The sequence below is a fragment of the Cydia strobilella genome, chromosome 6, assembly GCF_947568885.1.
Source record: "Cydia strobilella chromosome 6, ilCydStro3.1, whole genome shotgun sequence".
Taxonomy (NCBI): domain Eukaryota; kingdom Metazoa; phylum Arthropoda; class Insecta; order Lepidoptera; family Tortricidae; genus Cydia; species Cydia strobilella.
In genome coordinates, this window is record NC_086046.1 from 17943486 (window position 1) to 17959842 (window position 16357).

The 16357-nt window shown below is 38.4% G+C and overlaps 1 protein-coding gene across 8 annotated transcripts in view; it reads right to left on the reverse strand.

Moving 5' to 3' along the window:
• The window catches only part of LOC134742191 (rho GTPase-activating protein 23), a 402175-nt gene extending 393624 nt beyond the window's left edge, over positions 1–8551 (reverse strand). For 6 of the 8 annotated variants that reach the window (XM_063675179.1, XM_063675183.1, XM_063675182.1 and 3 more), the window contains exon 1: positions 4636–4888. In XM_063675179.1, the coding sequence (XP_063531249.1) occupies positions 4636–4678 (43 nt within the window). In that variant the 5' untranslated portion in view covers positions 4679–4888. Of the gene's footprint in view, positions 1–4635; positions 4889–8378 lie in introns of those variants that run through there. The other 2 variants (XM_063675176.1, XM_063675185.1) reach the window with 2 other exon arrangements.
• Between the last annotated feature and the right edge of the window lie 7806 nt (positions 8552–16357).

Genomic DNA, 16357 nt, shown 5'->3' on the forward strand with positions numbered 1-16357 from the left:
GCAGGAACACAACCAGGTCCTAAATCAGCAACGCTCGTGTAAGACTAAGAACACCCAAAATTTATGGGTAATAAAAATGTATTGGATGAAAACCGGGATTAAACGGTTGGAGCAAAAATGGAAGTTTAGGCGCGTTCAATTATCAATTTTCCCATTCTTCAAGTTGAATAACCAACTTAAAATGGCATTCAAAAGAGTAAATTCTGCGGTAATTGCTATTAAGAGTACCTATATATGACACGGGTGCGGCTAATCGATATGCCTGCAATGGATTTTTATGCAATAATGCTGTCGCGCATTGATTTTGGGATAAAATTTGACGTAGGAATTTTGATTGCCTCTAAGTCAATAAAAATATGATAAATAAAACAATAGTTGTATGACTTGTACGGCAAGCATCGTACACGAGGAGGCACGCGTATCTACCGAAGTGTTTAAATCTCAATTCACACGACCCACAGAACAAACACCAATCTGCACATTACCATACCACGCTCACCGACAATAGGGTAGTGTATCGGCACGTTAATTGCCCACTCAATGCATCGACTCTGCATCACCTTCCCAAGGCAAAGTGCAGTAACTACCATTAATCTCTAGAATACGATACTGCGTTTTGCTTGTTCTGCCGCTCAACCCGACCTTGCTGCTTAGATCACGATTCTGCACACCTGCAGTCTGCAGTTAGAGATGGCTGTCGAATTGGTTATTCGGTTATTTTAGTTTATGTTTATTTTGTGTTGAAAAATAATCGATCACGTAAAAGAAAACGGTTAATAGATATAACATTTAAAACTTTCGCGGTTTAAACACATATTAAATCACATTTAGAAACGGGTCTATCGCGAATTTATTTTGTTACCTTTATTTACCGCCGTTTCGACACAGGTTTCACTGGTCGTGGTCGCTGTTAGCCGCGACCACGACCAGTGAAACCTGTGTCGAAACGGCGGTAAATAAAGGTAACAAAATAAATTCGCGATAGACCCGTTTCTAAATGTGGGTTAATAGATAGTCAATAAATTAAACAAAAATCATAAATCGTTGAAACGATTATTTTCTTATATTTAAACTCTAATTGATTATTTTCTTGAGAAAAAATATTACTAAACGATTCATCGCTTGAGTTCAAATCAAACCAAATGAAATAATTATTTATAAACCATATGGTGGGCCACAAATTTCATTTTTATTAAACAACACCAATATTTCCCAAGCAAATGATATTAAGGTCTAATCATCACCATCATCACTTAAGAGCTTTGCTCTTGTCGGTGGAATAATTGCCAGTCCTTTCTTTCCTGAGCCAGTCTTTTGATTTGCTCGTACGATGCATTCTCTTTTACTTGGCTCAGGTATGTGATTCTAGGCCTATTAAGGTCTACTCAGCAGTTAATCAAATAAGCTAAAAATCGATTACCTTTTAGATCAATCGCTTAATTAAAAGTAAAGTTCCATCCCTATCTGCAGCACTATAGAAACTTCACTGCCGATGCCGTAACCACTTAAGATAATTTTCTCACAAGCCCTTTTAAACATTTTATGGTAAATTGCACTAAATTTCTGATAATAAGTATACGCTTAAGAACCGAGCATAGAACAATAACCTTGATACTTAATGATTAGATAAGATATAGAAAATTACATTATTTGTCAAACCTTGCGGTTAGTGAAAGGGTGGTTGTGTAACTGAAATAATAGTATCGTTATCAGATTTTGCAAGACACTTGGTAGCACCACATAAGACAACTAGTTAAATCAGTTAAATGACCTTAAATATTCTAACTAGGTGCTATACAAATATTGGTAGTATTGGCATTGTGTGTCTCTTGTGTCAGTATAACTAGTTAGAGTTCCGTACCCAAAGGGTAAAAACGGGACCCTATTACTAAGACTCCGCTGTCTGTCTGTCTGTCGGTCTGTCTGTCTGTCTGTCCGTCTGTTACCAGGCTGTATCTCATGAACCGTGATATCTAGCCAGAGAGTTGAAATTTTCACAGATGATGTATTTCTGTTGCCGCTATAACAACAAATACTAAAAACAGAATAAAATAAATATTTAAGTGGGGCTCCCATACAACAAACGTCATTTTTTGCCATTTTTTGCGTAATGGTACGGAACCCTTCGTGCGCGAGTCCGACTGGCACTTAGCCGGTTTTTTTTATCTACGTTAGCTAATTTAAAGTAGGTACCTATCTAGTGCAAAGGGTAAAATGAAATCTATAATTAATGACAAATAAATACCTATAAATATCTGTGATTTATTCATGGAAGTATTTTGTGGCCTGACAGGAATTGTATAATCTCTAATGATGTTTTTTCTATCCTCTACATTTAAAAAAATGTTTGAACACTTACTACGTAATTGCAATGGGGTTGGCCGGTCAAAATATTTAGCAGATGGCGCCAGCATAGCTTGCCCTGTCAATCCCTGGAATTGTGTCAAATTTTTGTTTTTTTAATGCCCTGGATGCCAGCCCTTTAAACCAAATCTCATAGAAAAAGGGGAAAGCTATGATGGCGCCATCTCTGAAAACCTTTGACAGTTGCCAACCCCATTCTGCCGCACTTATTATGTAGGTATAGTTTGTCAAAGGACTGTCTCATTTCAAATATAGACAGAGAGAATCATACTATCTTTATCTTACACTAGTACTAGTAATAGCACCCAAAAGAAAAGAATGATATAGTTTTTTTTATTCTTATTTACTGACAATTTGGTTTGACCAGTATACCTGGATAGTGTTATAATAAAACGTTTTATCTATAAGTATTTACCGAATCACATATCAAACGCCAATCATTCTCAAAATGCCTAACATACTCGTTAATAAAAATAATAACAATACAATCGTCAATCATTCACAACGAACTTACTACCTTTTTCATCTAAACTGTTATCGTACATCGTCATTTACGCATGATCTCATATCGGTCATAAATATCTGGGCTATTTTCAACCTTATTACCAAGATATACGTTAAATAAAGTGTACTTACATGTTATTAGACACGACTGTGCCAAACTTGACATTGACCCCCGGGTCAGATCTGCGATTGCATTGTGCGTTAAGTTGTATTGGTTGCGAAATTCGTACCAGTGTTAATGGTAAATGTCAATCGGATCTAATGTACCTAGTAACAACATCACAAGTCACAACATTAAATACCTTACGCAGTTGTAATAAGGTTTGCAGATGGTCAATAAATAGAGTTGGTATTTGAGGCGACGGGCCGTAAGGCCGGTAGTGATATGAAGGCAAAGATATAGTATAGGGATATACGTGCTTAATCAGTATAAAGGACGGGTACAGTTGGCATCAAATATATATACATGCACTTAGTTGGCTTCCTTTTGTCATATTGAAGGCAACTATCATAGGGGATTTTCGCGCGAAAAACGCAATACCTAGGTAAAAAAAAAACTTTTAGGTCTACAAGACCTACGAATTGAATTATATGTCCCTAACTTTAATAAATGATGGCAGAGGACATCCGACTGCCAAACAGACCACTTAAATTTGTAGGTCTTGTATGTATTACAATTTTATTTAAAAAAAAAATCTTTTTGCGCAACAAATATTTATTGACTGGATTCGAAGTTCATTGTAGGTAGTTATAAAATGTATATTGCATAACAAATACGCCAATTAAGGATCGAGCCTGACGTGCATAAAACTCAAAACAGGCGTACAATTTAAAAAGTAATTACGTAAAATGTTTACCCTTCATAATTAAGAGCCAGCGGGGTCAAAGCACCCGTCAGAGAGTTTAGTTAAAATGGCGGACGAAAAAAAAACACAAATTATTACTTAAACGTTAATTCATCACGGAACTACGCCCCACGCTCAGAGCCCGGTCGTGACCCAAACAGTTCCTGTTAGACGAAATAAATAGATATTCAGCGAGAATTTCTATGCACAAAAATACTTTAGATAGGTACTTTATGTGCGCACACCCACCTAATTGGATAGTTGGATCAAACTGTGGCTCGTGATAATAAATCTTGAACGCTCAGCTAGATAGAAGTAGCGGTCATGTGTTTGAAAAAAATTGCGTTTTGAACACCGCGTATATGCTGGCTGATACTTCGCGCCAAAGATATATTTTTTCACACCTTGAGTTGTTTTCTTATGTTTGCTGGTAGAATTGACTTATTGATTGAATGATGTTTTTGAATGATAAATATTTCAAAACATTCATTTTGAATCGATTTGATTTGATTTTGCTTGATATTATACAGTTCATATTTTCCTTGTGTTGGTGTGGTGAAAATTGGCAAAATAACTATTGTTAGGTTAGGGACGGAAGTGAAATCCATTCCTTAGCAATCATTAAAACTGACGAGGATTAAATGGTAAATGTATCGATAACGTGGCTTTCGTTCCCCACGCCTGCATGGAAGTCCGAAATGGGCAGTTACAGTTAACCCTAAGAATCTTAGATGTATGTATGGAGTGCTATATACTCAAACAAGACAAGTGCCAACTATTTAAGTTCTCTTAAAAGTAAGACTTTGTTAGGACGATATAAATTCTTAATTTAAAGTGAATTTATTTTTGACTTTAGTTGTTTTAGTATTGATACTTCATGCATCTAAGGATTAAATTTGCTTAAAGTATATTTAAAACTTACCTGTATAGATCTTGTACAGCGAATCGAGCAATCCTTGCATCATTTTGATCACTTTTCACTTCACCACCACAAACACATGTAATGACTAGTCAGCCATGGCTAGCATGGCCGAGCATTCCACGTTTAATTCTACAATGAGGTTATAATTATTCACACGGTTACAATTAAGCATAGTTAAATGATGACGTTTCATTCGCGCATGTTCGCGGGACAAATACATTCGTTTCACCTGTCTGTGAGACCTGTCCTGTTCCTTCTTGAGGCAAGTTGCAAAAACAATATTTATACCATTCAAATTACTTCATTCATCTGTTATTGACCTGTGGACCCTGTGGAGGTCAACCAACAATATTACTACTTAGGTATATCAAATTAATCAGGACCAACTTTTGTTTTCAACACGTATAAGTATTTTTATTTAAAACTAGCTGTGCCCGCGGCTCCGCCCGCGTGGAATTCGGTCTGTGTCAGTAAGCGGCTAATTCACCCCTAATTTCTCCCCCTCTCCCCTGGAGGCGGAACTTGAAGTAAAGTTGACAGATGGATACGCTAGAGGACTGTAGTCGAGATAAAATATTTTACAATTAGGTACCGCTAAATAAAACTACACTCTAAAATCAACAGTTTTTTCGCCCTTTTTCAAAATTAAATTGGTTTAGCGGTTTAAGCGTGAAGAGGAATTTAAAAAAAGTATTTTTTTCATATTTTTTGGGTTTTTACTTCGAAATGGTATCATTTTGATAACATAAATGAATTCGGCATCCCTGATTTATACGAAAACGATACTAAACTAAACTTGGCCTGGTAGCTTAAATGATATAGATGTCAAGATAAAGTTGAGATCCCCCCCCCCCCTCTACATATTTACATCACAAATCTTGGTGGCTCCACTTCTTAAATCCATCCTTGGGTCCTAAGGACCAATCCTGCCAAAGGAAATCTTGGCTACACGGGCCAGGTGTTCAAAATTATCTGAGCACACTTTACATTCTTAACAATGAAGCTGTATTCAGATCAGTTTGACCACCTCGGCCGCTTAGCTACTTTTCTTCTGCTGACTGTACGAGGTTTTTGACCTTCAGACAGACAGTACAGTGGCCAAATTGAAGTAACGGTAACAAATGCCGGGATCGTTATCATCAATCAGTTTTGCGTAACTATTTGTTAGCAATTACATTCGGAGTTCGGACAGTCGGTCTAAGTAGGTCTGTGCTTACAGTTACAGACAGAAAAAAAATCTAGCCACAATTGGAGCTGAGTTTGAACAAAGCTAATGTCTGACATAAAAAAAATGAATGCGTCCGCAGATCTCTTCACAATAAAGCGTTTTTTTCTTACTAACGTGCATTTGTCAGAAATTGACGTGCCTATATTTTATCTTGTCGTTATCGTCGCGATATGTCTAACCATAATACGCCTGCGGCACTTAAAAGTCTAAAAAGGAAAAGTTACCAAATACCGACATGGAAAATGTAGGTTTATCATAAGCACAATACTAACACAAGGTCATCTGTTAACGTAACGTCGAAAGACGCCCACGCGGCCCGTAAATACGGAACTGACAAAGTCGAAGCCAGCGTGACCGCGTGACCGCGAACCACATTCGACGTGTTGCCTCTTGCCTCTCTGTCGCACTTGTAAAAGTTGTAAATTCGTACGTACCTAAGTGTGACAGGGAGGCAACACGGCGAACGTGGTTCGCGGTAGGCCCTCAGGAATAACTGGTGCGTGTGGGAGATTCCTAAAGGTTTTAGCCGTAGACTATCTCATATAGAGTCCGCATTACACTCATAATGGTAACTTATTTGTAACCTACCGCTTGGAAGTCAATTTTAAAATATATATGTGATTGCAGTAAAAACTGAAATGTGACTAATATTTAATAAATTAATTTTTTCTTAGTACTTTCTTACTATTTTATAGGTCTAAACCGAAAACACTAACCAAATGGAAGCTCATTTGTCGTCAACCAAATATCAATCGCATCAACGCTGCCGGTGCATACCTGTAAAACTGTGACTTGTAACTTTATAAAATGGAATTCAGTTCAATAATAACCTGGATGCAACAGAACTGGGATGAGCAGCTCTCATATTAAATTAGTAGAGGAGCGGGGAATAGGGGAGTAGCACCAAATAATGGAAAAAGTCGTTTTACATACTCAATCTAACAGGTGAGGTCTATGGTTTTATCTTAATCTCACTGCCGATACACAATCTTGTTATTAAGTCTACTTAGTTATAAGCGGTGCATTGACAGAACAAGGTGGTCGATAGATTGAGTATTGCGGGGGCCTAAAACTAAATTTAGATTAAAACGCAATTAGTATAACTATAAAGCTATTTAAAAGCTTTGATAAAACGAGGGTAAAACACTACTGTTTAAAGTAATGTATGCAAAGCACTTTAAAATTAAAACCTCCTTTACCTCTTCAATAAAAGAAAAAAAAAAAACTTGAGCGCCATAATAATTTACGCTCGTTTGTCTTCATCATGCGAGCGAGACATCTTGAGTGTTGGTTTTTCAGACACTGTGTGCCTACTTTGATACATTACTATGTATTTCAAAGGAGGTCACAAGACAATTTGAATACGAACAACATCATTAAGTTCTGCCGGTGACATGTACAAAAAACACAAATAAAGATGGCAATAAAACTGTACGGATTTAAGAGCTAATACATAATTCAATGTCGTTTTAAATCCCGCAAATGGAAACTCCAATAAAAAAGCAACTTTCTTTTCAGAGGACATAATTAACATGATATTACGTTTTAAGTTCATATTATAACTCTTAAAGTGCAGTCTGGTTGAATAGGTAAATGATGACAATAGGTCATTAATAAAACAGTGGCAAGGCAACGGTACCTACGTGAAAATGTGCCGTGAAGTCTGAATATTAAAGACATGCCAATGGCAAGTTGATGTAGACACTAATGAGACACCGACGATGTACCTACAGTAAAATTAGCCACACATGAAAGCCGTTGCGAAATCAATGGAAAGAAGAACAAAGACGCCATTGAAGGTAGGAAAATCGTAATGGACAGCGTTTGTTTTCCATGCTTATTTATTAATCGCGAAATATTGCTTGGCATCGTTTTCAGTGTACGCTACAGTAAAATCTTGATTATGTTTTTTACTAGTATCCATCTTTGACATTTTACGTTCCCTCCTGTTTTCTTAAAACAATTAATCTAGTTGGTACCTATTTGAGTTCACCAAAATCTGTATTATGTTAATAGGGTAGGTAGGTCTGTTATAAAAACTATCAAACCTGAAAGTTGAATAAGCCATTTTTTTATCATTAAATGTATATCGTTAGCAGTATATCATGCGCTTATCGTCCAGTAGACAACATTACTGACATACTTGACCGTCTCGGTGTATTTGCGTACGTACATACTTCTCGTTTTACTAAGGAAACGAACGACAGACCAAATTAGACTTTCAAATACACGAACCGAATGTAAATCATGAAACGTCGCGAAATATAAACGAGGAACGTAAACAATACCAAGTTAATGTGAAACTTAATGGTTATGATGGGTCCATTCATTAGACTGAATTGAGATTTCAAAAATAAATCACTTGACAGGAATTTCGCAAGCGGCGCGAACGGTAACTCATATTTTCTTAAATTGAAAGTGACACGTCTGCTCTCAATCAGTCGGGTGACAGCGTAAAGATCTTTGTGACTTTATTAAATCAGTAGAAATAAAACGTATAAAAAATGAGTAATACACTTTTAAGATGGTAAAGTTTCGACCGGCACTTGATTAAAATCACATAGCACACCGCTAGATCACAAGACCACTCGCGTCGTTTATCGATCGATGTACTCATAGATCGTCATATCGATCGTGTTTCGGAAGCGCGTCCGCGCCGTCCGCGGTGTGCCGCTTCGCGGCCGCCACTGAAACGTTCCCGGATTATTTATAAATTCAGAGACAGGGGGTCGTAGAATTTGCACGACATCGTGGTAGGTATACCGGCTAATGACTGCATCAGCTCGCGCCGGAAGCAAGGTTTAGCGGCTTAAGTGTCAGGCCGGATGGAATAAACGCTTGGACAGTTTTTGATTTGCTTTCCTGTGACTGGAAACAGTGGAAACTGATATATACAGACAACTTTAAGTCTTGTGGGAACTCAACCCACCGAGTTGGTGGATAGCTTTGACATTGCAGGAACATTTTCAACAAACCAGGAGAACGTGTAGGAGATTTTGGCGAAATGATTAAAGAAATGCATAGAAGTCACGAAGATTGCTGGACTCGTGACCTGGGTATAGTGGATATCGATGTCAAAGTCAAAGTTATCCTGAAATTCCGATCATACTTTTAACTAATTAGAGCGCGATATATTTTCCGCCGGCCCTGGCCGTCGCCCACCTGAACGCTTTAATGATTTTAAAACGCTGCGTTCAGTGGACGTTCCAAACTTCGTAAGCCCTTTTTAATATGCAACACAGAACAGGTGTTTTTGATGTTCTCTAATCGTTGCGAAGTTGCACACAGCCAAAAGAACCTATGAACTATTAACTCGCCAAAGCTTATATAATCTTTTTGTATCATCACAGATTCACAGCCATAGTCCACGGTTGACACCACACCAAGTTCGACCGTAGGCGTGTATTCCGATGCCTACTCATTAGTTTTGTAATAAATTCAGAACAAATTTGACCTTAAAGGTTTAATGGACATAATATGTTGAAATATGGCCAGTTTTTATTATATCCGAAATTCTAAGGCGGAGGCGATGATAAAAGGTTACAAACATTCAATTGATAATGTGCGTGGTATTTAATAATTCATTTCTAAATTGAAATGATCAGATTATTGCGCTAATGGTCACTATTAAAGACTTCATTGTAACCGGCAAGAGTGATGACCAAAGATTGGTACGTAACTGCAAATTGCATCTATTTCATCAACCAATCATCACGATATTGTACCTACACTATAAATATCTCATAAGAAACTGATACATTTATGTGACTGAACCTAGTGTGCTATGAAATGCAAGATAGTTACGATCTTATTCTTTCTTGCAATCGGTATGAGTGATGACTAATTAGTCTAATTACGCGACTTGAGTAAACAACAATTTTCGTCCACAGCCAACCGTTACACGCCTCTAGCCTTGAGCATAGACGTAACTTCACAAAAAAAAATCCTCGAAAAATGTCACCGTGACTCACGTGCCGGTGTACAACAAAAGATTCGACGTTTGGCAACGGTGTTTGCCATTCGGTTTCTTGACAAATAACAGCTAAAAGCAATGAACGTTCGAGTAAGCCGCGAGTTGAGAACCACTACATCAAAGTATTAGCATCGATGAGTGAACATAAACTTTTGGAATGACAGGAACTTGTTTTAATTCCGAAGCGTCGCTATAAAGTTATTTTCGGACGCTTCCGTAATAACCGTTAGTCCGAACGCCTGCATATGTTTCAATCAAGAAAGTGCATTTATCTACACAAATATCATAAACCCTCTATGATGCCTTCAAAATCCGTTTGGTCCTTTTAAGAAACTCACTTCGTTCGTTTCTTAAACCCACACTCATATTTTAATGCCTTTCATTATGTACCAGTCACATAAACTACTATTAACTACGACCAACCTAGTGACATCTATTGCTACTGTATCTCCCGCGCTATCGTTCGTAACCATAATTAAGCTGTTTTTGTTATTTCTGTGTGCTATTAATCTTAAACCCCGTACGACTGTGACAAGGTTCAGCCATTTAAAAGGGCAAACGTTACAGGACGTGATAGATGCCTTCCTTTATATAATATTTGTTTTGTTCTACGATTGAAAAGCTACGTGTTGCAACTACACTCAGAAGAACTGACTACTCAGAGTATCAAAGGGCCTACCACGAACTACGTTAGACGTGTTGCCTCCCTGTCACACTTACGTACGAATTTACTAGTGCGACAGAGACGCAACACGTCGAACGTGGTTCGCGGTAGGCCGTCAGAACATCCAAAGTTCCAAATATATGAACCCAAAGCCTCAAGGTTCATTTCGCTATGCAGTTAACTGAAAGGGCGGTGCGACACGAACTACGGGCGACAAAAACTACCAACTACGAAATAGAAGGATGGACCGCTCGCGCGTCTGCGATTTGACAGACAAGATGTGTTGGCCCACTGGCAAAAGATAACTCATTCCGCAGCTCCAGTTCCTGAAACTAACAGCTGTCGGCTTGGCGATTTCTATTGTGGACTTTATGGGTCGTAAAGTGCGTCTAAAATTATAGCAAATGAAATCTGTTGTGTCTGATCCAGAGTCGTTGGTACGCAATTTGGTGAAATACCCTTTCGCGAATGTCATCATCATTTAGCCTTCACTCGCCCACTGCTGGGCATATGCCTCTCTTCGTGTACGCCACTTATCCCGGTCCTGGGCTAGTCTCATCCAAAAGTGCCCCGCGATTTTTCGAACGTCATCCACCCAAAGAGCCAACAGACGCCAGGCGCTTCTTTCATCCGAAAGTGGCCACTAATCCATCAACATTTTGGTACACCTGCCGTCACTCTGCCTGTGAATCCAAATGCTGCTGCAAATGTGAATGCCTGTGTGTGAATGTGTGTGAATTTTGTGTTCGCGAATGTACAAGTGTTTTTTTTTTGATTAAGGGAAAAATTATCGCTTTCTACTTTTTACATCATTGGTGGCAAACAACCATACAGGTCACCTGATATTAAGTCGTCACTGAGCTTATACACGCCTGCAAACCCAAAGGTGTAACATGCGCATTGCCGGCTCTTGAAACGTGTGCAGTTGTGCACTCGTTTTTGAAGAACCCCATACTGTGATCCATCGAGAAAATTCTCCACAGAGAGTTCATTCCACTTTTTAAAAACTTACTTCATTTTCTTTTTTCCTCGGAAGCGACGAAAAAACGCTCCGCACGATTTCGCACAAAAACGCTGAAACTGGCAGTATCTAAGTGGGCTCTCCACGGGGGTTACGGATTCCAGGTATAAGACTCCGTGAACAACAGCGTCGTCCGTCGTCCGTCGTCGGTCGTGTCTCCGTGAAGACGGTCCTCGTAAATTGGACCGAAACATGTCGAGCTATTCGACTTAATAATACGTGAGTGACCCGGTTTAAAATAATATAATAGGTATAAGACTGTTTAGATAAGATATATAATAATAATAAAAATATTATAGGACATTTCTTTAGGTACACAGATTGACTAAGTCCCACGGTAAATATATATAATATATATGAAAAGAAAATTCACTCCCTTTTGACATAGTACTCACAGATAAGTCACATAACTGTGTATTTAGAGGTTAGAAGTCGGTGCAATGAATGATGACAGAACGGGACGTCATGATGCACCATGTGGGGCATGGGCCTGTCTGCGCTTACATCGCGTCCACGTCACACATGATGGATCGAATACCATCGCCGGTGTCAAGCAAAGGACATGCATACTTCTCATACAATATAACTGTGATGTCAATTCTTATAAAGTTATTAAAATAATTTGAACACAAAATAGAATAAAGTAATTCGTGTGGGACGTAGTTGGATGCAGCAAATGTAAGTCTTAGTAATATTTTTAAAAACATATTGGTCATAGAGTCATAACGTCTCATTGATTAGTCATCAATGTCATCATCAAATATATTATTATGTTAAAGAAGGATGAGGAGCCACACTCGTATTTATTAGAGCTGTCGACGTGTCTAAATGTAATAATTATGTAGGATAGTAAATTGAAAAAACAATGTAGGTATCAATTACACTAGGGTCAGGGACTGTAGGTTTCTTCGTATTATTAGTCTTTCAAATGAATAGGCACAAACGTAACCCAATTCCTATAACATACTCTCAATTAGTAAAAAACAATGGACACAAACTCTGTTTAAATAAATCAGAGCGTTGAGAAGTGGCCAACCGTGGCCGAGGAATTGTCAAAACGCGTGCCAAAACGCCAATTCCATACAGAAGAAGACATGCAAAACTATCCATTTGAAGACCTTAACGCCTCGTAATAAGGTTCACGAATGGTTAACTGTCGTCCATGGACGTCATGGGAATTGTGCTCGTGACAATCGCCTATGATCCCTTGGTTATGTAAGTAATTTGTCCTTTTTTCTCCCATGAGGAACAAGAGAGAACATCGCAGAGAAAAACTGATGTTAGTAGTAGATATGTATTAGGTACACAAATCGGATCAAATTACGTAGGGAAAGTTTTTATGTTATAGGTGTTATATTAATTAGAGAAATTGAAATTTGGGCAATATTACCAGTGACAGAAACTGTCAAAATATATAGAAGTTCCATAGAACTATGTTTTCTTTTGGTGGGCGCTCCAATCGGTTCTCTGCCAGCTCGATGAGTTAAAATAAACACTTAACAGATAAATCTGCTGAAAATAGTGAGAACATAATAGATCAAAGTAATTATATTAAGATACCACAGCTACAGTACAAACAGCAACACTCTTAACTGTCCATCCGTGGACCTTATGCAGTTTGTAATAAGGTCGACGGATGGACAGTTAACAATGTGGGCGATGGTAGCACATTGCCACTACCACTCAATTCTATCAAGACCAAGTAACAATAATAAACAAGTAGGATAGCAAACACATTTCCTCAGACCAAGAACTCGTGCAAAATTTACCAGATCATTGGCGTGAGATCAGACAAACTTAATTCTCACTTCGCCATGTAAACATAAAGGTGTTATCATTGCTTAAGCGAGCGTTGGCGAGCCGAGATTTTAAGAAGCAGAAATAACATGGCTTAGAGATTCGTTACAACCATGGGCAATCAGAAAACGTCATTATACTGGTTCCCCTTTTGTTATCTCCTGTAACCAGTAACCTACTAAACAATTACATATAATAATATAATCTCCTAATTCCTTTGGCTATCTGACCGCAGGCGACTTTAACCTCTTGTCTGTGTATGATAAAGATCCTGACCGAATATAAATAGACATATTTTTGCATTTTTATCAAAACGATTTTGTCTGATCTATACAGGACAACCAAAGTTTAAATCGTCGTCCTTTCGGTAGCGAACCACACTGCATTTTTTTTTTTAAGTTTTTAAAGTTTAGCTGTACCTGAGAGTCCGTCGCGAAAATCGAAATTTCGTTGTCTGCCTCTTTAGCAATCTTGCATATACGATAGAGAGGTAGATAACGAAATTTCGATTTTCTCGGTAGGCCCTCTGGACAGGCGTTACAGATCTCATAATTACAGTTATAATACTTATAATACTGGTTTCCAACAAACTTTCCTGCGTTATTTGTAGTGAGAGGAATACAAACGTCCACTCAGTTCTAAAAGGATATAAGTCACAACAAATTTATATATAGAAGCGCTCATTTGTACGGTGTTAGCAGATAAGCGAAATGTGAATATCGTAGTGATGGATGCCGTGTTTACACTTGTTTACGTAGGGCAGTGTGTTTGTTGGCCAATGTAAACATCGCAGTCGGACTAATAGTGTAAACTCTCGGTTATTCGATAAGATCTGGAGTTGCTATGCGGTTATGTTGTAATATGGCGTAATAACCGATGCCTATTTGAACTTTAAGAATTGATTTAGAGTCGATTTGACATTATTTAGAACTAATATCAGGTGAACTTTTCGGTTTGGATTGGTGGCATGAAAAAAGTTTACCTGATATTCGCTGATTGTCATTAAGGAAAAATAAAAATTATTTGGCAGTTAAGTATTTTGTATTAAACTTGAAAATTATTAATTGTTTTAACATGCTCCCACTTATAAATGCTTCGTAATATTCTTAAGACGATATTGTTTTTTTTTTGAATGCCGCTTCTGAGCATTGTTGTAATTGTCAGCCTCGGCTCTCGCGCGGATCACCTCATTGCTATCTCGCAAACAAAACTCAGTATAGTCCATTCCATTCCAGTAAGGACTTGGATAATACTAATTACAGAATAGCAGTAAATAACAGTTGTAGGGGATATTCGTTGACGGGAACAATTCAGCGAGTTTCCTTCGTGATCTCATCAAATTGTACCGTTTACGTATATTTGGGTCATTTCAATCGAGTACACTTTACTTATATACGGCGCCGGCGTGAAACTGGACTAGCATTCTAATTTTGAAGTCTGAGGGCCTACTATACCACAAAAAACGAAAATCTAAATTTCGTTATCTGCCTATATATAAATATTGTTGTGAGCGAAATGCACGCCGCCGCCGAGTAATATTAATTAAATATCAAAACAAAATCATAAAATCAAATTCCGCTCCTGTTTGTTCGACCGAGTTCGAAAAGCCGGGAATAACAACGTTAAAGGTACAAATTGCCCTTTTTACGCCAAGTGATGTCTGTAATGGTCAGCCTCAAGTATCGGCTTACTTTCCTAAGGCCCACTATTATATACAAAATTTTCCTAATTTTAATCACCTTTAGATACAGTGGTACACTAGATAACTACTTGAAGGCACAGGGCCTATCGCGCTTTGGCACTTTCATATCGGGAAACCTGCGGACACACCAGGATAACCACACGCTTCTAGATGGACTTAAGAGGTCCACTGACTATCAGTCCGCCGCGCCGGACGATATCGGCCTGTCAGTTAAAACAAAAATTTGACAGTTCCGAACAACTGACAGGCCGATATCGTCCGGCGGACTGATAGTAAGTGGGCCCCTTTAGGCTAGTTATATCCCTAGGATAATTAACACAGCTAAACTGTAAAACCATCAGCAAAGCTATTCCGTAATTAAGATCCTCGGGATCAATGAAAATGTAAACCCGACACAATCTCCAGACACGAGGGCATCCACCCTCCGTCGCCACAATGGTGCGCGTGCGTCTTTATTAGCCATGAATGGCGACGTCGTAAACAATTCAAAATAGACTGGACTGCTCTTCCTGTTACTTAGCCGAGACGAGTAGTCGCTTCAGGTTGACCAGTATACTATGATGATGACGATGATGTAATCCTGTTATCCCTCATTAGGGACTATTATATGATCTGTGTTAGGGACATAATAGGGCTCGCAGAAGAATTTTCCATTTGTCGCGATCCTGAGCGGCTCCTTCCACCAGTATACTATAGTCATTATCACCTTTGCGTCTGTTGCAGACGATTTATGGTGTAACACCAGAGAGACACCGTTTTTGGTGGCCGAATAGACCAACCGACCGACTGATACTACCTATTTGGACATTATAAAGGTGACGTTCAGGTGCCAACTGTAGCTGTATTACTGTTGCGACATTACTGCTGTGGCCTTGAAACGGCTGTATGTAACAATTTCCTTGAAAAAATAAGTGACGGATTGAACGTCATAATCGCGGCAGTGATGTGGCGGCGAACGTCACTTATTTTATTAAGGAAATTGACAGATACAGGTCGTCTCAAAGCCGCGTGTGTCATTGTCGTAACAGTTTCCATCCCAAAGTCACTTATGATATTTCTTACAAAGATGTTTTCATCTATTAGATTGTTTTTAGTTGCTTACTAATTTAGGAATAATTTACGTTGCCATACCTATTTATCTTTGAGGATAGTAATTTTTTGTGGTTTGCGGTAGGTAGTTATATTGTGTAAATGTGGTTTTCTATCAGAGAAGGAATGATCCATGTGCATAAGGATCCTTCTCTGAATTCTTTGATGGAATGTCACAAATGTTTCAAGTGTAGGTAACTTCGAATTCAAAATCAAGTATATTGGTTTGTTTGAGGCGGAAACTCGCC